At 40.9% G+C, this 23,509-nt stretch overlaps 3 protein-coding genes across 7 annotated transcripts; 2 read left to right on the top strand and 1 right to left on the bottom strand.

The window, feature by feature from the left end:
- Window positions 1-2,150: 2,150 nt before the first annotated feature.
- On the top strand, window positions 2,151-11,484 carry LOC101786813 (probable ATP-dependent DNA helicase CHR12). 2 transcript variants are annotated; one of them, XM_004960412.2, is made up of 12 exons: window positions 2,393-2,716; window positions 4,018-4,153; window positions 5,343-5,407; window positions 5,999-6,193; window positions 6,283-6,432; window positions 6,743-7,129; window positions 7,711-7,970; window positions 8,089-8,313; window positions 9,071-9,272; window positions 9,442-9,595; window positions 9,848-10,447; window positions 10,544-11,217. In XM_004960412.2, the coding sequence occupies exons 1-12, from the start codon at window positions 2,393-2,395 to the stop codon at window positions 11,215-11,217; spliced, it is 3,372 nt and encodes a 1,123-aa protein (XP_004960469.1). The 2 variants fall into 2 exon arrangements, with proteins under 2 accessions (XP_012700312.1, XP_004960469.1); XM_012844858.2 differs by having other exon boundaries at window positions 2,151-2,716; window positions 9,848-11,484.
- A 985-nt stretch (window positions 11,485-12,469) lies between these two features.
- Window positions 12,470-16,865, top strand: LOC101785468 (ribosome biogenesis protein NOP53). Its single transcript, XM_004960409.4, has 11 exons — window positions 12,470-12,779; window positions 13,249-13,427; window positions 13,509-13,580; window positions 13,743-13,823; window positions 13,999-14,109; window positions 14,427-14,512; window positions 15,148-15,267; window positions 15,353-15,475; window positions 15,876-15,942; window positions 16,011-16,087; window positions 16,512-16,865. Exons 1-11 carry the CDS (start codon window positions 12,566-12,568, stop codon window positions 16,522-16,524), a joined length of 1,143 nt encoding a protein of 380 aa, XP_004960466.1. The 5' UTR covers window positions 12,470-12,565; the 3' UTR covers window positions 16,525-16,865.
- A 90-nt stretch (window positions 16,866-16,955) lies between these two features.
- LOC101786148 (LEC14B homolog) lies at window positions 16,956-22,884 on the bottom strand. Of its 4 annotated transcripts, XR_002676897.1 has the most exons (11): window positions 22,781-22,884; window positions 22,069-22,572; window positions 21,835-21,954; window positions 20,817-20,894; window positions 20,542-20,715; window positions 19,625-19,702; window positions 19,047-19,219; window positions 18,811-18,966; window positions 17,912-17,985; window positions 17,739-17,799; window positions 17,271-17,345 (listed from the first exon to the last, which is right to left on the bottom strand). XR_002676897.1 is itself a non-coding variant. In XM_004960410.3 (10 exons), exons 2-10 carry the CDS (start codon window positions 22,423-22,425, stop codon window positions 17,133-17,135), a joined length of 1,410 nt encoding a protein of 469 aa, XP_004960467.1. In that variant the 5' UTR covers window positions 22,426-22,572; window positions 22,781-22,883; the 3' UTR covers window positions 16,956-17,132. The 4 variants fall into 4 exon arrangements, 2 of the variants coding, with proteins under 2 accessions (XP_004960467.1, XP_022680833.1); XM_004960410.3 differs by lacking the exon at window positions 17,912-17,985 and having other exon boundaries at window positions 16,956-17,345; window positions 22,781-22,883; XR_002676896.1 differs by having other exon boundaries at window positions 16,969-17,345; window positions 17,739-17,985.
- Between the last annotated feature and the right edge of the window lie 625 nt (window positions 22,885-23,509).

The following is a 23,509-nucleotide window of genomic DNA, read 5'->3' as shown; positions in this document are numbered from 1 at the left end:
GTTTCTCCAATCATTATGATATTTTTTTTGTGCTCTCGTGCAACACCAGCATACCTAAAAATGATATAGTGTCAGACTCATCGACTACCGTAGGTTGCTTTAGTTTCTAATGTGTGCCAGCTACCTCCACTTTTCTGGCCTTGTGGACAAGGCAATCACTATCTCGATGTTCCATGGTCCACAACTGCATTACACGGGGGCCAAAGGTGTGGAGAAAATGATGATATTCTATAAACTCCAGCGGAAACTTTATTCGTGCTTCTGTGTTCTCCTTTTTTTAGATGATTTTTTGGCTGGGGTTTTAGTACTAATTTAGGTCTTGTTAACAAATGTGCATTTGAGTTTATCTATCTACTCTCTCTGTCCTAAAAAAAATGCAACTCTCGCTTCCCGAGAAGTCAACCAATTTCAAATTGGACCAAATTTATACAAAATAGTACTAACATTACATTCTTTTTGGAACAGAGGGAGTATGCCCTATCTCAATAACAGGTCCGAGAAGATTATTTATAATGAAACAATTATAAACTTAAGTCTCTCTCTTTTCATCACTCAAAAAAAATGGTCAAACCTGCACAAAATACATATCTACGTGGTCCAAAGTAAGAATTAAACATATTGATATGACTTGAAGTCCGCAATCAAAAAAGATCGAGCAACTTAGTTACTTTTTGTCTAATTTCAAAGTTAGTCGACTAAACCCTTTTCCACTCATATTCATGTTCTTTTATAAGGAAAATAGCAGAGATTTAATTGTCGTAGCCAAGAGAAGGTTTGTAAGAAATGCCACTGAAAATAATAGTATGAATCCAGTCTAGAAGAAGAATAGAATTGTGAAAAGTAGACAAGACATACACCGTTCACGCGTGAGACTCTTTTTCATCATAGTGGAGTCTATGTGAATGTTCAATGGATGTACTGACCAACTAATACTTATTGTTTCTCTGTGTATTTTTTGATACTTCAACGTGACCCTGTATCCGTGTATTTGCATATCCATATCAAGACCGATACCATTACGTATCCGTATCCGTGTCGCATAGCTTCCATTCCAAGGTGTATCAATAGGGTAAGAAAAGGCATGATATATTATTTGGGCACAATTTACTAGCCAGTTAGTTTTTATTTCTCGTAATATTTCCATTTTCTAAGTTCGGGTGGATGTGAGTTTCCTCGGATGAATTGTGAGGTTCTAGTTAATTTATTTTGCGATAGATGTTGGGTTTTTATTAATGAAAAGTTAAATACTGTCTCTGGACATTTCAACTTGACGTTCATACATAGTTTTTTTTAGCTTGCAAAGGTTCATTCCTCCGATCGAGAATATCTAAATGGTAGGGGGGCATTTTTAAAGCGAGGAGAAGGTAAGATGCCACAAGTTTGGGCCTTGCGTGTCTATATGGTGGTACATGTGCGTCTTTTTGGTGCGGTGGACATTGGTGTTAGAATGGGTTCTCATAATGTGTGTTGCTCAACGATGCCAAATCAGAGGAGTGGCCCTATGGATAGGGTTGTGGGTTGAGGACTTGAGGACATGACAACATTTGATGTTGACAGAAACATGCATAAGCGGCGAATTCCATACTCCATAGTGCTTGAGAAGAGTAATTTTTGAGTTATCATCATGCGTGTGCATCTCCCCGTTCAGGTTCTCAGGACTCAAACATTTCTTAAGTCTAGCTTATAGTCCTCTCATCTTAAATTATAGATTTTTTTAATGCATCTAGACATAATATATATATTTAGGTGCATAACAAAATTTATGAATCTAAAAGGCTAAATGACCTATAATTTGGGACGGAGGTAACGGAGGGAGTATATACTTCTAACTTAATTGGGTCGTGACCAATCAAAATGAATATTTCTTAACTTTAATTGCATTTTTGAACTGAAGTTGGTCAGTATTCTTTGATTAAATTCGCATAAACCGAGCAAAAATGCTGTGGAAACAAAGTACCCAAGTCTTCCTGTTAAGGCCGAGTTCGGTTAGGTTAAAATACAGGCTGGGCCTTTTCAGCCCAGGCCCACCCCATGGCCCATACCACCACGCACACCATGATCCGATCCACCACACCCACCCAGCCGCCAAATCGGATCCCACCCATCCAAGCCCAACCCGATCCAATATATGCACCCGAAACTCAGTCATCAAAAGAAAAAAAAAGAAAAAAGAATCTCCAAATTTCCCCATCCGCTGCCCAGCCATCCGCGGCGCCCGCCTCCCCCGATCGATCGAAGCTTCGGCTTCCCCTGACAGAGGCCGGCGCGAAAACACCCCATCAAACCCCGCTCAAAACCCACCAGACCGTTGCCGCGCGCCGATTCGAACCCGCCGGAGCAGGAGCCGGCGCCTTCTCGCCCCGCGGAGGCGGCGCGGGGCGAAACCCTAGCGATGGCGGCGTCCGTGGACTCTGCGGCGGCGGTGGCGGTGGCACCCCCCGCGGTGGTCTCCGCCGTGGATGAGGCCGGTGGCGCGGTGGAGCAGGCCAGGACGCTCATCGGCGCGCTCAACCTGCTCTCCCGCAACCTCCCGCTTCCCCCCGACGTCCTGCGCGCCGTCTCGTCCATCTACCACGACGGCGGTTCCGGTCACCCGGAGGAGGAGGAGGAGGAGGAGGAGGAGGGGGAGGCGGAGAAGGAAGGGGATGAGGAGATGGCGGTCGCGGATGCCGCGGGGGAGGGTTGCACGGAGGGCGCCGCTGACGGTGCTGCCGAGGTGCGTCCCTGTGGTTCTTCGGTTTGTGTGGTGATTTCCCCTTTCTGTCGAGTGCTCCCGGGGCTGTGTGTTGGATTTGTGCCGAGGTGTTGGGGGCCTGTTTGTTAGGAGATTCGCTTAGGGTCTGTGGAATTTGACGTGATTTAGCTGTGATTTTCGCTAGTCTTTCTAGATTCGAGCGTGCTTCCTGCTGGGGATTAGGTATGGGCTGCACTTGGAGTGATGTTTTTGCGGTGCGCAATTGGTTGTTTCCCTTAGTAGTAATGCTGTCATGGTTCGTGTTGCGGCCAGATGCACCTCTATAACTCCTGCAAATGCCTCTGTGAGGTACAGTACTGATATTCATTAGGTGAAATAGTTTGTCAGGACATATTTGCTTGTTTATGCTGGAGTAGACAAGGCTGCTGATAGATTTATCTGTTTTGAACCCGGATGGGGTAACTATGTTGGATAATGTATGGTTGAGTATTTAGATTTTCCTGTTGAAATTCTACTGACTTCTGATGCTCTGTCAGGATCAGCAATATATTGCTTGCTCTAGAAAATACATTATTTTTGTAGAGCCTTTGTCATAAACTTAAATTTTCCTACTTGCTAAGATGATGTGGTTTATTTTGTATATCCATGCTGAAGTAAGCATGATATGTGATTTTTTGCTCTCTTGGGTGGTGTGATATGTATTCAAGTAGGGCAGGTTTCACTTTCAGTTGTTTTTCTTCTTCTTTGGCAGGGAGTTATGAAATGCATGAATTGCACGACTTTCTAATGTTAGATAGTGGACAAAGTGGTATGCCTGATCAAAATGTGAATGTTCTGGTAAGAAAGGCTAACGGTGTTTGTCATTCACTCATTTGGAAATTTGGAGGTCAATGGGCTTGGGCTCTACGGAACTTGATCTGTTTGTGAACAGGTGGCTAGGGTTTGATTGGTAATGACCCAACGCTTTTGATGAAGTTTGGCTAGGACTATTTATTAACTGTGTTAAGCACTGGTTTGCCCTTGGTGGATGGTTTGATTCATCCAGTTTCCAGCAGAGCAATTAAAAATTTTGTTTGATTGAAAAAATTCTGGTTTGAGTTTTGATTATTCACTGAAACAGTAATAAAAATTTCTTACCTTCATTATGTGTTGAGGTGTTTGCTAATAATATACTGTTTGTGATCATCATATTCTTATCATGGTATTTTGGTTGAAGTTCTTATTTCTTTACCTCCTTTTTTTTGTCGTGAAGTACTCGCTATTTAGCTTTTAAATGATCTTTTCCTCTTATGTTTTGACTGAGTAAAGCTATTACCTTACAGGGGGCTACCTTGATTGAAGAGCTTGAAGATGCGATATTTAAGAATCAAAGAATGCCCGTATCCTACTCAGATTTGGCTGCTCTGAAAGAAGGACGATTCAATGCATCCATCCAGCATCGGCTAGCTGAACTCGAAGGTCTTAGAGGGACTCATTTTTGTACTTTGTTTGCTGACTGATTTTCTGATTTGCATTAGTTTTGAATGATTTTTTGAAGTTTCCATTCCCAGTTTAGTTTTCATGGTCTTGCATACCTGGTTGTGTTGATTGGATATTTTTGTTGGTCAAATAGCCTGTATAGCATTCCCACGAACCTGATTTGCAAATGTACTACTCCCAAAGCCTTAATTACTACTTAGCACTCATTTCTTCCCCAATTTTGCGCCGTGTAGCACAGTAGCACCGTCATCTCCACTCCTTCACCTTTGTCTCCAATGATAGCGGTGGCAGTCATCTCCAGCCACTGATGACGACGTGCCTGCAGGCCACCTCATCACGGTCACCACCATGTCCTTCCAACTCCGAACAGCATCAATAAGACAGGGACAGCGAGGACGCGCTTGAGGTTGCCTCGAGTGGTAGGGAGAGAAGTAGAAATAGAGGTAGAGAGTTGGCGGCAACTAACGGTAGGAGAGTCCACCTAGGATCTGAACCATCCATGTTATCTGATGGAGCAATGGTAGATGAGGGAGGGAGTTGACCACAGCTAACTGTAGAAGAATCCAACTAACGGTAGGAGAATCCAACTCCCATTAGGAGAATCAATGTATGATCTGAGCCATCCATGTTCAATCTAACGGATCAGAGGTAGATGGCACAAAACGCTTGTCCAGGACATAACCTAGTGCTAAAGAAGTAATAGGCGCTCGAGGAGTGGAGTGTCTGCAAACCAATTCGTGGGGAGTTATAAGGCACTTTGGCCATTTATGTTTCTAGCCTCCCGTGTCAACAGCATCCCTGGTCTTATGGTTGTCTTTGGTCTAGCATCGGTCCCATGCTTTCTTTCGGCTATTTGAAGTGGCCTGACCTGAGCCCAGGCTTTCTTTTGCCTCAGCTGCTCAGTTTGATTGAACTTTAAAAAGGTGGAAAAGAACAGCAAATCTGGAATGAAACTTTTGTCTTTGATTGTGCAATAGATGCTATCCGCTTGTTACCGAATGTTGAGCATATCCAGATATAGTTTGCATGTGCTTGCATTTAATTTCCTGGCAGCTACCATTAGAGCTTTGTCCTTGCTTGACTTATTTAAAGATTTGCTGAGTTGTTTGATCATCGTTATTTTTACCTGTTGCAGTGTCATCACTTATTTCTTTTTTTATTGTGCCAGGGTTACCTTCTACTAGGGGTGAAGACTTGCAAATGAAGTGTTTGCTTGAGTTGTACGGGCTAAAGGTAACTGGGCTATCTAGAAGACTATAACCATACACTACTTTGCCATCCTTACTTTCTCTTTGGTGGCTCGTTTTAGCCTCTTTGGCAGATATTGGTTACTTATCACTGTGCTTGCATTATTCCTTTTCTATGAAACAATTTCATAATATATTAATATGACATGCTCATGGATTGGACCTACATACATGCAAAATCTTTTAGTTAGTCATTGTGTTTCATGTGGTGAGCATGCAAGTTCTATGGGATGGTGATTTGATCAGCAATGTTCTATGGTACAAAATGCTGGCTACTTAAAGGTGACATGTCCAGCACTTAAGTGTTGCTGAGATGTGTATGTTCTGATGGATTTGTGGTCAAGATAGCATAGAGTGCAAATTGACGATATATGTGGTGTAGGTGTTACACAAATTTAGAAAAGCTTTTCCAGCAGCAGTTGTGATGGTTCAGACTTTGGACATATTTACTGCTCCCTTTACCAGCTATTATCTATTTCGTTAGACACCATATCTATTTGAAACTACCACATATGACTTTGACATGCTTATATTTAGAAGTATAGAATTCTTGCTGACTATTCATATACTTGTGCAGTTGTTAGACTTACAGAAGAAAGTGCGGTCCGATATCAGCGCAGAATATTGGCTACACAAGAAATGTGCGTATCCTGAGAGGCAACTGTTTGACTGGGGGATGATGCGGATACGATATCCTTTTGCCATGTATGGGATAGGAGATAGCTTTTTAATGGATGCTGATGATGTTCACCGCAAAAAGAGATTCACAGAGGTTTGTGTCATATATCTTCTGATAATTAGGTCTGGTAGTTTAGATACAGCTCAAATCATGATTACAGTGTTGGTACTTTCAAACTTTAGAGGATGTCAAGACTTGAAGAGGAAGAAAAAATTCAGGCAGATATAAGGAAGAGGAAGTTTTTTACAGAAATTCTCAACGCTTCTAGGGAACACCAGGTGCAATTGGCAACTACATTCAAACAAAGAAAGCAGCGGAATGATGGAGTTCAGGTATGATTTAGGACGCTATCTGTTCATCTATCTGAAATTGTGGCACAGTAAACTATGATTTGCATCTCAACAACATTTTTATGCTCCTTGTGATTACGAAAGTTGAAGATTTCAATGCAACATATGTTCAAATTCTGAGAAGTATTTAGGAAATATGTGTACCATCTTATTTTCAACTTGTTAGCACATGATTGCATTTCCTTTCAGAGTAAATAACGTTACTATATTGTAATATGGCTTTATCCTAGAGGTATGCATGTTCTAGATGTGCAACTTTAGTTCTTAAGAGCCTTTTACTTGCTAAATGTAGGCATGGCATCTTCGGGCACGTCAGCGTATCTCACGGCAAGAGAAAAATAGATTGAATCTTCTGAAAATCGGTGATCAAGAAGCGTATATGAGGATGGTTGAGGAGAGCAAGAATGAACGTCTGAAAATGCTCCTTGACAAAACAAATGAGCTTCTTGAAGGAATTGGGAAAGCTGTACAGCGACAAAAAGATGCTGAGCATGTTAGTCAGCCAGAAGGAGCTGAAGTGCCAAAAGGGTCAGAATCTGAGGATTATTCGCAAATCTCAGATGTCAAAAATGAATCACCTGGGGAGTCTCCTTCAGATGACCTTCCTGGTTCGGCAGATGAACGTAAATTCAATGCAGGACGTAGGCTTGATTTTACTGTCCATTCCATTGAAGAGAAGGTACAACAAAGTTTCACTATCCATTTATTGAACTTTTGGTGTGCCATTCTGTTGGGAGTATTAGCACCCACAGTATACAATGAGTGCAGATTTATTGACCCTCACATTCATACCCAAATTAAACAACTTATGCATTTGCTGGCGATGTAATTAATCTGAATCTCTGATGATGGTAGGTACTGTTATTTAGGGAAAACAACAAGGGAGAGCATTGCTGCTAGTAGATACTGCGAGGATTTAAATAAATTATATGGGAATCCTTGATGCTTTAGGATCCAAAACTGCCCATTATTATTTCCTCATTCAATCTCTTGTAATTTGTGGAATATTATATAGGGGACTACTATTGTTTTGCATTAAATGATTTTGATTGCTTCTTTCTGGTTGTAAAACTAATATTATACTCTTGAAGGTATAAAATGGAAAACCTCAATTGCTAATTGATTCCAGATCTGTTTTTCATTGGAATTCATGCTACTAATTTGACTTTGTCCTTTTATTTTTGCAAAATTGTAGTACAATCTATGACGCTGTGTACTACTGATGAATCTAATGTTTCTATCTGTTCTTTGGATTTACAGGTAACAGAACAACCATCAGCTCTCGAAGGTGGGGAATTAAGGTCATATCAACTGGAGGGTCTCCAATGGATGCTTTCTTTATTTAACAACAATTTGAATGGCATTCTGGCTGATGAGATGGGTCTGGGAAAAACAATTCAGACCATAGCATTGATCGCTTATCTGTTGGAGAAGAAAGAGGTCCCAGGGCCACACTTAATAATTGCTCCAAAAGCAGTATTGCCAAATTGGTCAAATGAATTCAAAACTTGGGCTCCCAGGTACTGTTTCATTTTGTGTGTGTGTGTGTGTGGGGGGGGGGGGGGTCATCAAAATTTGTGAGTGCATTTTCCATTCTACTATGTATTGAAGTTACCCTAACTCAATTGTCTGTTGCAGCATTGCTACAATTCTGTACGATGGTCGTCCAGATGAGCGGAGGGCTCTAAGGGATAAGAATTTTGATATGCATGGACTACAATTTAATGTTTTGCTCACGCATTATGATTTGATACTGAAAGACAAGAAGTTCCTAAAGAAGGTTCACTGGCATTATTTGATTGTTGATGAAGGACATCGTCTGAAAAACCATGAATGTGCTCTTGCTCGCACACTAGTTTCCGGGTAAATCATTTATTCATAATTTTGTTCTGTGTACCTTTGGATGGTGTTCACTCAATTATTATCTGGGAATGGCTTTAGTTGTCAGTAATGCCTTTTTGATAGTTGACACTTTGCTCTATAAACCACTTGAAATACCAGCCACTGAAAATGTGAAGAACATCAAGTTTCATATTTAGTACTGGGCCCCATAGTCTTGTGATAATGATCATGAAATTAGTCTCAGCCAGTTGCCACAGAACTTTTTCTCATATGTGGTGACAATGGCCCTACACCTTCAAGCATTTCACAGATGGATCTCAAACACCTGTCTTTGCAGGTTATCACATAGACATACCTTCTGCTTTTCGTGAAGAAGGTTATCCTAGCTATTTGAAAAACAGCGGTAGCTGAGTAAATAAGCCATTATATTGATCAGATAGTGTTTAGCGCCGGCTCATAATTGATTAAATTGTTGGTCTAAAATGACTAAATTGTCATGATATTGTATGTAAATGCAGTGATTTTATCACCAGGTTTAATGCTAACCATTAAATTAGTTTGGTAGTATACCAAATATATACTTATGAAGTTTTTGTAGAAGTGTAACTGATAGATTGAGACACCTGCTTTCTATCATATCTCAGTACTATTTTCTTACCATGTCTAGTTTTATGTGCCAGCCTTGTTCATTCTTTAGTGACGGCCATTGGTATATTAAATTAATTTGTTTGGACCATTCAAAAATCATGCTTATAGATTGCTGATACTTGATTTACAGATATCAGATCCGCCGCAGACTACTTTTAACTGGCACTCCGATCCAAAACAGCCTACAAGAGCTGTGGTCTTTGCTAAACTTTATTCTGCCCAATATTTTTAATTCATCCCAGAATTTCGAGGAATGGTTTAATGCACCATTTGCATGCGATGTCAGTCTTAATGATGAGGAACAGCTACTAATCATACATCGTTTGCATCAAGTGAGTAATGCTGCCCCCCTATTCACTCAGTCATTCGGTTCTTTTAACTCCATAGATGTTGCCACATGGTCCCCCACTTACATCCTCATCTTTTTGGTCGAGATCTGGTGAGGTGGTAGCACATAAAATGTATGTGAATTTATTCACTGCAACCTTTGTTTTTACCCAGGTTTTGCGTCCATTTTTGTTGAGGAGGAAGAAAGATGAAGTGGAAAAATATCTTCCTGTGAAAACACAAGTAATTCTCAAGTGTGACATGTCTGCTTGGCAAAAAGCATACTATGAACAAGTCACAAGCAGGGAAAGGGTTGCACTAGGATCTGGTATGCCCTATTGCCCTTTAATACTACCGATCCTTTCCCCCCTAGAGAATATATGTTTCTGAGTGAAACAATTTTTTTTTAATTTTTCACCTGGACCTTGATGGAGCAGTGCGTAATAATACTGTAATGCCAGTAAAATTTGAACCTATCTGTGTTACAAGTTTATTTGGATCGTCACGTTGTGTCACACTTGCACTTCCATTTTCCTTGTGTTTTGTGTGGTTAATGTACTTACCACTTGTGCGCGTGCAGGTCTCAGATCAAAGGCTCTGCAAAATCTGTCAATGCAGCTTAGGAAGTGTTGCAACCATCCCTACCTATTTGTAGAGCATTATAACATGTATCAGCGGGAAGAAATTGTTAGAGCATCAGGAAAGTTTGAATTGCTTGATCGTCTACTTCCAAAACTGCAGAGAGCTGGCCATAGGGTTCTACTTTTCTCTCAGATGACAAAACTGCTTGACGTTTTGGAAGTATATTTGCAAATGTACAGTTTCAAGTACATGAGGCTTGATGGATCCACAAAGACTGAAGAACGAGGAAGGTTACTGGCAGATTTTAATAAGAAGGATTCAGAATATTTCATGTTTCTCCTCAGCACACGTGCCGGAGGCCTTGGATTGAACTTGCAGACTGCAGACACTGTCATTATCTTTGATAGTGACTGGAACCCTCAAATGGACCAGCAAGCTGAAGATCGTGCCCATCGTATAGGACAAAAGAATGAAGTGCGTGTATTTGTTCTCGTTAGTGTTGGCTCAATTGAAGAAGAGATCTTGGACCGTGCGAAACAGAAGATGGGTATTGATGCAAAAGTTATCCAGGCTGGGCTATTTAACACAACTTCCACTGGTGAGTTTGAACGCCACAGTTCCTCAATATTTAATTTTCTCTGCATGTACCCATTGTATTTTAACATGATATATTTTCATGTCATTTCCATTACAGCACAGGACAGGCGAGCCTTGCTGCAGGAGATCCTCAGGAGAGGCACAAGCTCGCTGGGAACTGATATCCCCAGTGAGCGTGAGATAAATCGTTTGGCTGCTCGAAATGATGAAGAGTTCTGGTTGTTTGAGAAGATGGATGAGGAAAGGAGGCAAAGAGAAAACTACAAATCTAGACTTATGGACGGAAATGAGGTTCCAGACTGGGTCTTTGCCAATAATGAAACTGTAACCAAGAGGACCGTGGCAGACGAATTCGAGAATATTTCAGTTGGTTCGAAGAGACGTAGGAAGGAGGTCGTCTATTCAGACTCCTTCAGCGACCAGTGGATGAAATCCGATGAGGGATTTGAGGACATTCGAAAGATAACTCCAAGAGCAAAGAGGACCTCTTATTTATCTGACATACAAGAAGTTGATTTTAGCGAGAGGAGGAAGAGGCCTAGATCTCTAGAGAACAGCGCAGATGGTGCAAGCAACCCATCGTGGACACCTGACAAAGGAAGGGCTGGAGTTTCATCGTACAGCAAGGATGAGACTGAAGATGATGGTGAAGATGAAGTCATTACCAGTGGTTTACAGAAGGGAAACAGTTTCACATGGAAGACCCTTGGAAGAAAAAGGTCGAGCCACTTCAGTTCGTCGTCGGACTCAAAAGGGCGTCCGTCATTCTAATGCCCTTGATGCGTTTGTCTGATTGATGAGTCCTTCCAGAATGGAAGTACCCCTGTAGACTAGCTAGCAGGGTTACGCTCTAGAAGTACCTTCCAACTTCAAGCTTATGAAGTTTAGGATTAGTAGTATACTGTATGGACTTTTTTGGCATGAATTTGTAACTAAGTTAAACTTAAATTTCGTTACTTTTCAAACTCAAAAGTGCGGGTTGTGATTATGGGTATACTGGTGGTGGTTGTTATTTTAAATTTTGCTGTGGTGCCTTCATTTTTTTTGGTTGATGACATTGTGGTGTCCACACGTTGATGCATTTATATGTGCTTCTAGAGAAAAAAAAGACGTCCTCGATAATACAGTATAAAACAAGTGCCATGTAGTTTAAAGTTGACTCAGGGTACTTAGATTTAGAAGCAATTTAGATAGTACTCCCTCCGTTTTGAATTGTAGATTGTTTTGGCTTTTCTAGGTTCATAGATATTATTATACGTCTAGACATACATTAAAACTAAAACGACCTACAATTTGGAACGGAGTGAGTACTCTCTGTAGCCCATTGAATTTTTATGGCCTTTTAATTTTATCTTTAACCGTTGTTGTATTATTGTTTTAATAAAATATGCTTACTATATCTAATAGGTATGATGTACTTACAACTTTGCAAGACAAATTTACACCTATAGTTTTTATGTTCTCAAATTTAGTCAATCATTTGATCAAACTGAGTCAAAGCGAGTATTTGTACCGGATAGAGTAATTACATGCGTAAATTTGTACTAAGAAATAGTTTTGGACAACATTACATGTGTTTTTAAAAGTTTTTTTTTAATATAACTTGCACTAGAAAGTTGCCGTCAATTTTGCGTTTCCTTTGAGGTTATCTTTCAAACACCAGAAATGACCCCCTGTTAGAAGTTATGCCATCAACTTTTTTAAATAAATGTAAAATGTACTCGCAAAAAAAAAAGTAAAATGGGCATATAATTGATTGTTTTCAACAAAAATCTACTTTTTTGAGTGTTATATACACCAACCACTGTGTATTTGAGATACAGAAAATCAATAAAACTTGAGTGCTTAGATGCATTTTTCTATTTTTCCCTTTTCGAGGATCGAGGGATGAAATTTTTTGTTATTTTGCGGAACGAACATTTTGCACCGACCGTCATCGTCAAAGGACAAATGGGCCCCTCCACCTTGAGACCCCACCTGCCATTGACTCACAGAGACCGCAGAAACCCTAGCTCCCCACCAAAACTCTCTCATCTACTCCCCAAACCTCCCCGTCCCTCCTCTGCCGGCGGCTTCCCTTTCCTCCACCGCGTGCGAGTGAAGGAAAGCGGCGGCGGCGATGGGGAAGGCGTCGAAGGGCTCGCGGAAGGGGAAGAAGGCGTGGCGCGCCAACATCAGCACCGATGACATCGGCGACTTCTTCGAGAAGCAGACGCGCGACGCCCACGCCGGCGCCGCCGCCATCCCCTCGCTCCCCTCTGATTCCCTTTTCTACGTCGACAAGCCCGCCGCCTCCACTTCGGCCGCCGGCGCCTCCGACACAACCACCAAAGGTCAATCCCGTCCCCTTGCGCCGCCACTAACTTCTTCTCCTCCCGTTCGATTTCAGGTTCCGAATTATCGTTGTAGTTTCTGATGTAGGCTGAAGTTAAATTTCTTTTGGGATGCAACACCGTAAAAGTTTGTTTGCTAGACTAACACTCCCAAACAATTGATGGCGATGGATGTGCCTGTTACGCTACTAATCGCTCAAACTAGTATGATGGTAACTTGTCAATCTTCAACTTTGAGACCCTTATGTGTAATACTTAATAACCAGGCCCTTTGATCTTCATGACTAGGTGGTTCATCTCAGTGATGGAATTGTCACAGTAGCTTAGGATTGGAGTTTAAAGCATATCTGCTTGATTACACGTGTCCAAAATTACTGTTGATTGCTGTTTCTATAGCCACATCTGTAACTTAACGCTTTTCCTGCTACTGCATTCCCTGGCATAGCTGAAATTTGATTTCTGCTTTCAGATATTCCTGCCAAAAGGAAGATCGAGAAAAAGAGAGAGAAGGTTCTTTATCACGAGAGTTTGTTGAAGCGGAACCCGTTTATACAGCCAATCCCATCTTCTGTGGTCAGCAAGAAGGATAAGAAGAAGACAAAGAAGAAGGAATTGCACGAGACACAGGGAGACATTAGTGTCCCCATGGTATTTGACCATTCGACGAGTATGACTTGTTTTCTGTTTATTTGTCCAGCTTGCTAACTGTTGAGAGTGTCTTCTCCGCAGGAAGATGATTCTGCTGGAAAGAACCTTGACATATGGGCGGGGGATGATAAAGGAGATACTAAGGCTAGAAAGGTGAGGAAAGGCTCTTTAATGCACACTAATGTCTGTATCTAAGTGCATCTAAACAGGCATTTGCAATGTTCTATTATGCATAAAGATCTCTGCTTTGAAAAGCTGAACTTGGTGGCTTCAGCACATTTTTTGTGGTCCAACTAATTGTATTTCTATTTGCAGAGATCTACTAAGTCATTGATTCCTGCTGTTGAAGTTGAGCCCCAAGGATGCTCATTTAATCCTCCATTTGAAGCACATCAAGTATGTGTTCATATTTGTTTGCAGATATCTTTTTCAATGTATCCCATTCCTCAGTTAAAACCAGTTGATATTTTTTACAATGATGATGACAGTACAAGAGGAACCTGCTATGCTTTTACTTAAAGCGATGAAAAGTCATCTGTTTCACGCAGTTTATTTATGTTGATATTTGTAGGATGCTCTTGCTCAAGCAGTTGCGGATGAAAGGCACAAAACACTCATGAAAGAGTTGGGGCCCACACCTGTACCACTCATAATTTCTGGTGAACCTATAACTGAAGAAGATGTAAGTTTATGGTTGAGGCTTATGCAGCTCCGTTATGATATGTTGCAATTTAGGCATTATCCTACCCTATTGGAAGCCCCCAATCTGTGCTTTTAACTGCATGCAAATTACGATTGTATATATTGAAATGCAGAAATCCATATTTATGTAGATATCTTAACTGATTCAATATATATGGCATGTAAATATGTAAGGTTTTCACCTTGATGGTGCTTCTGATGTTAAACTTTTGAAAGACAACCAGTTTGGCATCTTATTGTAAATTATGTGCCATACATACTACCGCTGCATAGTATAACCTTTTATGTGGCCTGCAGAAATTCTTCCTTGATGCTGATGATGGAGATGAAGATGTCACGGACGATGATGGAGAACAGGATGCTGATACTTCAGTTGGACAAAGGTTAGACCTGACAATCTATAGCACGTATGTGAGAGATAAATATTCTTTTGGGATTTGGTCATTGATTTATGAAAAACAGTGTACATAATGCATCCTGGAACACTGGTTACATTTTAATATGTTTACCAAAAGCTTGTAAAGTTGTAATACCACGAAAATTGTTTTCTTTTCAAATCATATCATATCATCAGTGTGTCTGAAGTCTGAACTTTAAGTTTATAAAAATATTGGTAGTTTGACTTTGGACATCCCAAAGTATCACTTATTTGGGCTAATGATGATTGTAAAAAGCTAATATCAGTTTTTCTATTGCGTAGTTTTTTTATATGTTCTGCAAAGTGAATTTTTGGAGATTTTATGTACCTCTATTCCTACCATTTGGAGCTAACAAAGCAAGGCATGCTCTTTTATACTAGAAGAAGTGATGTTTAAAGTTTCTGGAAATGACCATAAAAGCCACTTTATTTTGGAATCAGATCTATGGTGGGATCATGTGATTCTTGGACAAGCATACTGTCATAACTATGTTAATTTCAAATAGATATTTCATTTCCAAAAGATATTAACTCATAATATTTATTGTTGCTGAATTTGAAGATGTTATTGCGTTTTCAATTTTTGATTTATTCCTTCAGGAAGAACAAAACAAAAAGAGTAACAAGAGTAGAAATGAACAGAAGAGCTCGTCGTAAGGAGAGGTTAAGAGAAGAGGCAGAAGCAAAGAAAATGGAAAGTATTTCAAAAGAAATTGATAGGTAGTTTTTATGTTATCGGATTGTGAAGCTTCCTATAATGGTATATTTTAGCACAAGCTTGCATACTTATTATTACTTTTTTCAGCTTGCCAAATATAATTGATGAGATAGCTAAAGAGGATGAGGAAAAGCAAAAGAGGCGCATACGGCGTACTGTGATTAAAGAGGAGAGGCTTAAATCAGGCCCACCTCGTCTGGGCAGACACAAGTACAATTCTAAACTAACTGATTAGTTTGCCTTCAGTTATGCCAGTGATTCTTATATATTTTTCATGCAATTCATGATGAAAATGTCTATGCTTTTCTAGATGCTTTGCAAATCACTATTATATTTATATCTTACATTTAATTACATTTAATGATGTGACAGTAGATTATGAGGGTACATTGAGGCATTATCCATAGCAGTGTTTTAAAGGTGATAAGGCGACCTTGGAAATCTGTGCACGCCTTATCGCCTAGGCGACAAGGCGGCTGGTTTCCCAAGGCGAGCTGGGACCGCCTGGACTAGGCGACGCCTTTGAAACAATGATCCATATTCCATAGTACATTTAATGATGATTTTTTTAGTTTTCTGGCTAGTAATCTCAAAACTCCAAATCTAACAGATTTGAACCAGCTCCTGTTCAAGTTTTATTGACTGAAGAGATTAGTGGCTCTCTTAGAAAGCTAAAGGTAACAACTGCTTCTTGTTTTGTTGTATCTCTATTATTCTGCCGTAGTTAACTACAAAATTCATGCAGGGGTGTTCTAATCTTACGAGGGATCGCTACAAGAGCATTGAGAAACGAGGATTACTTGCACCAAGCAGGAGAATAAGGTTTGCCTTGTTTTCGCTCCAAAAAAGTTGTTTTAATTTAGGATTTTTGAATGTTGTACTGACTGACCTTATGTCTTGCACTATCCTTTTCAAACTGTCGCATTCAGCATGTGTGCATTTCTTTCATATCAATCCGTCATGTTCGATAATTCTCAAGAGATTGATGTTCACCTCAGCGTTGCACAGAAAATCATTGTTTTCTGGGGAAAAACATTTCTTTAAATTATGTTCCCAGTTCCCACTGATTTTTAAGTGACAAATCTGAAGGCATTGAAAAGCTAGTCTATCATACTAGAACTTAAGTCTTTGTTTTTTTGTTAAGTTTTGCTCAGATCACTTGATGTTTACCCTCAGTAGAACACTGCTTAATATGATATATAATTTATGCAAGACATCCAGAGCTGACTAATCCATCTACGTGCAGCAAGCGTCGGTAGAGAAGCAAGTTCCGGTGGATGATAAGGTGATCTTAACCTTGTGTTCCCCAACAATATCGAGGGGACTGAAGAGGCATATGAGATTGGTGCTGGCGAAGATGAGAAGACCGCGTTATAAGCGAAGGGCCTGTTTTACTGCATTTGTTTTTCCTTTTATGTGTTCCATGTCTAATAGGGCAGGCAATCTTTTGCCCTAGCAATGTTTTGTGAGTTGCCTGCGAGGCAAAATTTTGCAATGGATCTTAGGAGTTGTAGTGCTTATCAGTTGCTACATGATGTAAGAGCATATTTGTATCAGTTCTGTTCTAGTCGATGCAAGCGAGCACTACACTATTGCCATAGACGCAAATGTCAAAGGTTCATGCACGGAAATTTACCAAACTATTTTCACAACACGATTTCAGCAAATTTTTACCTATACAATGTCACCATTTTCTTTCTTATGAAAAGCTGGCATTATTGCATGACAGTGAGGCACACAGAGTCAAACGGCACTGTACACATTGCTCAGTTGCAATTCCGAAACTACAAATCAAGCACAATGTTCGCTACCATTTGGTATTCGCTCTTTGCGGACGCCATCATCTTGCTTCCACCGTCAACTCCCCTTATTCCGTGGGTGCTGCCGCGCCCAACCGCACGGGCCACCTCGTTCTCATAATCTTTGGCATTGAAAGGTCGTCGTTGTTCCCCGAGGCCTCCCACCGGGCAAGATAGCCGTCCCAGGAGGAGGTGACGAGCGTTGGATGATACGGATGCCAGGTGCAGTCTCTGATGATCGAGCCATGCCACGAAAGCCTCTCAATAGTTTTCCCAGTTACCTGCACGGCAGTACGTTCAGCAGGATCAGAGCAAGCACTCAGAAACAATCTTTGTGCAGAAAGATGAAATGCGTCGGCGCACATGGGATATGCAGCTAATTTTGTATGGGCAGAACTAAGATTATGAGCAACCAGAGAATTTATGACACAATGTTTATTGCTGTCAACCAAGGAATCCCAAAGCAAACGTCTAGTCGTGCGTGGGGCCATATTCAAACATCAGTGAACTGGTTGGTTACCGACGAGATCGCCATGCTCTTAATGTTAGAATTTGACAATACTTAATGCTGATGTAACTGCATATCCAAACAGTAAGCTATCATTTGGAAAATACTACATCTTACTCCAAAAATTAAAATATAAATAAATCAGAAGGACATGGAAGCAACATACCATGTCGTAAATATATACAGACTTGTCACTGGATCCTGAGTATATGTACCTCTGGCCCGTGCTGCAACAAGAAGCACAGCATTTGAAAAGAAAAATGAATATAGACTTGGCAATGTTCTAGGCACCACCTATGATAATCAAAACGCAATAGGGAAATTAAGAACATCCTTTACCTTTTTTATTTGCACTCGCGTTATTTCAGAAAGGCAGAAACAAACCCCCCTACAGACTACAGCAACCAAGCTTGCTACAAATCAAGAGATGGCTGGACTAAATACTTTTTTTTTTGAGATCAGCTGGACTAAATACTTTACATGCATCAAACAGGCTTTTCACATGGCTGCTGAAAAATTTCTATGAGAACTATGACATTTCTAACAACAAATTAAGTTAAGATATAATATTTGATATTAACATTTTATTAAGTTATTTCCGCAGTTCAATTTACCTTGTTGCCCTTTTTACATGCTATTCTAAGTAAGCAAGGCATATTATCATTGATATGTTGGACTGCAAAATGATAAACTTACACAAAAGTTGTATTCACAATGTCTAAAGAAAACTTCGCTGAATTATCTGAATAAGTGCACCCAATGTTATAAAATGTGCATCATATACTTACATATTGTATGAAATTCAAATTTTGTTATAAATAATTGTGCTTCTGAGGTTCTGAAAAATTTGTCCTGAACATGCCATGTTGACATTATATCATTGGTAATAAGGTGAAATTGCAATACTGAACTTTCATGGACAAAGAGGAGCAACCAGCAGAAGTAGTGTTTGTTGAACCGTCCAACTCTTGCTGACAAGGGGAAGAGTGAGACAAATTCAGGATTTCATCTTATTATTGGTTTGTGTTTTTGGATGTGTGATCTCAATCTGCATACTAGTATACAGATTATCATACGTCAATAGTTCAAAAGTATAATATGGTAGATCCCACAATCCAGACTCACTCGATGGTCAACATTCCACTTATGCATGTAACCTTTCTAAAGCAAATAATGGAAAATTTCAGTATGCTGGTGACAAAATCAACAATAAAGAAAATCTGCCATTCCCTCCTGACCTGTGCATAGGGGAGAAGTAGCAACGGATAAGTGTTTTCCAAACTGAATGACCTCTGTATGTAGCCAGAGACTGGTCATCTGGATGCTTAAAATGATGGGCTTCTGATGGGAATGGCATCCACCTATAGTCCCAGTCCACCATTTTGACTGGGCGCCTGTGAAAACAACAGTACCAAATTTAAAAGATAGAACTTTTCAACATTATGTAACAAATGGCTATAAAGCAAGACCCTACGCTCTCACAGCAGAAGACATTTTCCTGATGTCCCAAAGTTTGATTCTCTGATCCTTGCAATTGGAGATGAAATAACGCCCATCACCACGGCTATCGATAAATGTAACTCCATCTAAATGACCTGTCAAAAGACCTGCTGATTTTCCCCCAACAAGGCAACGCCTGTCCCACACCTGAGGGTTATAATTCACAAAACATTGTCAGTGAAGGTAAAACTCTATACATGGATGATTAGTGATGAACACACGAAGGAATCCTCACAAAAGAACATATAGGGATGATCTAATAGGAACTTTACTGAATTTACCTTTGCCGTAGTTTTTCATCATTACCTTCTAGAATCTAGATGTTAAATACTCAATCTGCCATTTTTAAGTATAAAAACTTGCTTGTCTGCTGCAAGAAGTTTCAAAGCCGTCACAAAGCTATGCATGTCCTATCACGTATTCAGGTCTAATTATATTTACCATACAGAAAATTTTGTGCTCGTTGTATTATCTATTAGATAATTTTTTTATAATCCCAGTGTAGCAAGAATAAGGAAAGCAAAAAAGGTAAAATAGCCAAAAAATACTAACCTTACAAAGAGTATCATCACTTCCAGAGTACAATATATTGCCACTTTCATCAGCAAAGGTCACAGCATTGACATCATCCTTAGAGAAACAGTGGAAAAGAAAATGAGATCACAAAAAATATTTTCCAAACACATGTGGAAGAGATAGATATTTATGTGCTTCTAGCTGGTATTCCAGACCTATGGCATCAAACTGTATAATAAAATTATACTACACACTGAAGCATTGTTATGGCAGTTCCACCATCAAGAAATATGAACCTTCTCAATTTTGCAAATTCCAACTGCACCATGATATTTGATAAAGCTGTCTTATGAAATCTATTGAATGATTATGCGGATGGTACAATGCACTGACAGAGGCTTTGGCATGCTCATCTCTAGTCTATTTTAAATTTACTCCACTTGAAATTGTTTCACTTTGTCATCTGGAGTGTCCCATCACTCTTGCATAAGGTACTAAGGGTATGTTTGGATTCTGCCCAACGTTAGCCATGCCAAAGCTTCAGTTGTGGCCAAAATTTGGCGGAAGATTCAGCCGTCCCGATTTGGTTGGCCAAATGCATCAAAATGAACTAGGAAAGCGGCGGCTTGCCAAATCTTGGCCAGCGTCCAAACGGCCGCCTCATCCACGGTCAGCGGTCAAAATTGGCTGGGTAGGCACGGGCACATATCCAAATGCACCCTAACATTCTATGACATCATGGGAATACTTCCAATTGAATCCATGAAAATTCTTGAGCCACTAGACACTTATATGCTTCTATGATGATGCAGCACAATAAAGTAGCTGTTTATACTGACATTTTATGCATGATTAATAAAACTAGACACAGGCATTTATTTTTTCCATCATACACTGAAAACAAACACAACAAAATAAATCAAATAAGATTGTGTTAGTCATATGGTTCATACCGTATGAGCACGGATGCGGACTGACACTTTATTTGCTGCAAGATCATAAACATATATTGATCTTTCATTATTCCCAATAACAACTTCTTTACCATCTTTTGAGAATTTAACAGAAAATATTCCGAAGTCCTCATCATGCTCATTACCAGTGAAATCCAATCCCTCATGAATTTCCTTCGGAAAAAGAGGAATGAGTTTATGAATTCAGCATGAGCATGAAGTTAAAAGTTTTTAATAGGTGACAACAAATTGAAAAGTTTGGGAATATAGCATACATTAACATTAGCATGAGATTCCTTTCCAGAACTCTGCACATTCACAATGTGAACAATAGGCGACAAACTTGCATAGGCCTGCGAAGTGATGAAATCTGCTTGATTAAAAAAGGCATGCCACTGAACATGAATTGCGACTTGGTAAAGTCTAAAGTTAACAGCACACCCTGCAGGCTGCAGATAGAATAGACCACAAGGTAGGCCCTTTACCGGAAAAAAGTAAGCAGTTAACAAATAAAACTTTAAAATGGTAAACTAAAATAACAGTAGTACGCCATGTGCACCTAAGCTGAAGTCCTCTTGGGTGCTTATTTTCTTAGTAATACAAAATCACCTAATTATTTTGTTTCTCGAACATGCAGGATAATTGTGAATCATGTCATTAAAGAAGAATAGATACAAAACAAGTTCAAACACATATTATAGCAACAGATGTGCCACGAACCAAAAATCACCTAAGTATGTGGTATTGTCTTTTTTTGCATGAAGAAAAGTAACAAACCTTGATATTCGGTAAGTGGTACAAATAAATTGTTGCATTTATTTAAATAGGCATTGTGACTACTTAACAGCAAGCTTCACACCCCCGCATGTTTTAAAATTGAAGTTATAGAAATAAAATATCCCTGGACGTGGTGAAGATCCTTAAAAAATTAAGTAACTGTTGGCAATTGGCATAGCACATCACAACAATCCTAAATCATCCCTCATCAGAAATCACATGATATTCCATTAGAAAAAAACGATATCACATGATATTGAGGATGTAGCCAATTTTGAAGAAGGAATGCATACCAGGGATAAATAGATATTGAAAGACCTAGAATGTAAGTTAAAAAAAAAAAGAAAGGAAATGGACCAATATTCAGATACATGAGTAGGAACGGGAGCAGCCCCTTCCCCCAGACCTTCTACGAATCATGGTCTGAGTGATCAAACACATCCCCAAATTCCCCAAATACAGCAGTAAAAGGTCCAGGATCCAGTCTGAAAGGAATTCGATGCTCAAGATACTTACAAGGAATTGCTGATCAGGTGAGAGAGCAATATCTGAAACTGTCCACTGCAGACTCCTGCAGCTTATATCCTTATGAATCTTCCACCCTCTCTCGACATCGTAAACTCTGATGCGGCTTCCCTTGTCACCACATTTTTGCACGCAGAATCGTCAGTCACTAGACAAGTTTTGTATACAAAAGAACAAGAAACTCTTATGTTCACATTGTCTATCGTAACAGCAAAAATCACCCACCCTAAACCCAGCGACGAGCAGCGACCCATCAGCAGAGAACTGCGAGACGTAGGCCTCGCTGTCCACTTCGTCGACGCCCCACGGCCCTTTGGTCGGGATGTGCCTGCTGCCAACATAGGCGCGATCGGCCGCAGCAAACCCGGCGCCGCCCGTGCGGCCGCACTCCCTCGCCGACAAGAGCTCGAACGTCGAGAAGGGCCTCTTCCGGCGGGCTGAAGTGGCGCCTCGAGCCCGGTGGCAGAGCTCCGACCTGGCCCTGGTGAGATGGAACACCTCGTTGGCCATGTCGAACCGGTCTAGCTCGCGGTGCGCCTTCCCGGACGCCTCCCCGCGAGCACTCCGCCGCACTCCTCGCATCCTCGCCTTGCAGCTGATGCTGCTTCGAACTGGCCAAAAATCCAGCTACCAAAGAGCCGGATTTTCCCAAGCTCGATGGAATTGGCGCTGACAATTACTCCTCGCACCAAAAGTGATTCAGGTAAATCCAACGAATCCTGCACCGAACTGTAGGAAAAAGAACAAGTGATTAGGCGCTGTTCCTGATGCTGGCAGTGGCACGCAGGCGGGGTTTTCTTGTCCCCTGAAGACACAACAAAAGAAAAGAAACCCGAGAAATTGGAGAAATCGGTAGCGGGTTTTAGTTTGCCGGGTATCAGAATGAATTCACGGCCTAAGGAATCGAACCATCGAACCAGGACCCCTGGAACCTTACCCGGGGATGGATTCCGCGGATGCCGGAGGGGGGTTTTGGCCGCGGATGCGCTGGGTAGCGCTGGGAAGTGAGAAACGGGAGGGAGGGGGCGAATTAGAAATGGTATATAGACGAGAGAGTGCCTGAATTGGGAATAGTGACCGAGCAGAGGGTTGTTCCCGTAAAACCGCGCCCGTGCCCCCGTGCTCACTGGCATGCGGGCCCCATGGGACGCCTGCGGTGTACCCGTGCGGGGGGAGAGGCCGAGGAGGGGGCGCGGCCGCGTGCAGGCCGTGCCTCCGAACCCATGGCGTGTGCCGTGACGTCGCCCGGGTGAACTGGGCCCGGGCTTCGCGAGTCGGGTGTGGCCGTGTAGGGGTGAACTGGGCCCGGGCTTCTATCTCACCATAATTCGGAAGTCTGCTTTACCTCTGGTACGTTAGCTCTTATCGCCTCTCGCATTATCTTTTGTTCGCGCTTGTCTCGTATCAATAGCATGTCACCGTTCACAAATCCGTTCCACGGTGGAGAAGTGGAGCCGAGATGTTCTCGACGTAAATTTCATTATTTATAAATATGGTGTCACGGGAATAGATATGATGATCTGTTGTAGGACTTATGAACAGATAGAGGAAATAAGTTTCGTCTAAATGAAACTCAGTTCACACGGAAAGTTATATTGTCCAATTAAAACATTTCCAGGTTACACATATTAAATAGTATGCCTGCCTATGAAATAATAAAAATGAG

This window comes from Setaria italica, chromosome III, assembly GCF_000263155.2.
Source record: "Setaria italica strain Yugu1 chromosome III, Setaria_italica_v2.0, whole genome shotgun sequence".
Lineage (NCBI taxonomy): Eukaryota > Viridiplantae > Streptophyta > Magnoliopsida > Poales > Poaceae > Setaria > Setaria italica.
This window is presented reverse-complemented; position numbering and strand designations above follow the sequence as displayed.

Excerpts from the sequence above, each read along its gene's own strand:
- LOC101786148 (XM_004960410.3), bottom strand. The coding sequence starts at position 22,425 with ATGCGAGGAGTGCGGCGGAGTGCTCGCGGGGAGGCGTCCGGGAAGGCG. Across the intron at positions 19,220-19,624 it reads GTGATGATACTCTTTGTAAG|GTGTGGGACAGGCGTTGCCT; the intron begins GTTAGTATTTTT and ends TATAACCCTCAG. Across the intron at positions 17,346-17,738 it reads CTGTATATATTTACGACATG|GTAACTGGGAAAACTATTGA; the intron begins GTATGTTGCTTC and ends ACTGCCGTGCAG.
- LOC101785468 (XM_004960409.4), top strand. The coding sequence starts at position 12,566 with ATGGGGAAGGCGTCGAAGGGCTCGCGGAAGGGGAAGAAGGCGTGGCGC. Across the intron at positions 12,780-13,248 it reads CTCCGACACAACCACCAAAG|ATATTCCTGCCAAAAGGAAG; the intron begins GTCAATCCCGTC and ends TTCTGCTTTCAG. Across the intron at positions 15,268-15,352 it reads ATTTCAAAAGAAATTGATAG|CTTGCCAAATATAATTGATG; the intron begins GTAGTTTTTATG and ends TACTTTTTTCAG.
- LOC101786813 (XM_012844858.2), top strand. The coding sequence starts at position 2,393 with ATGGCGGCGTCCGTGGACTCTGCGGCGGCGGTGGCGGTGGCACCCCCC. Across the intron at positions 7,130-7,710 it reads TCCATTCCATTGAAGAGAAG|GTAACAGAACAACCATCAGC; the intron begins GTACAACAAAGT and ends TTGGATTTACAG. Across the intron at positions 9,273-9,441 it reads TCATACATCGTTTGCATCAA|GTTTTGCGTCCATTTTTGTT; the intron begins GTGAGTAATGCT and ends GTTTTTACCCAG.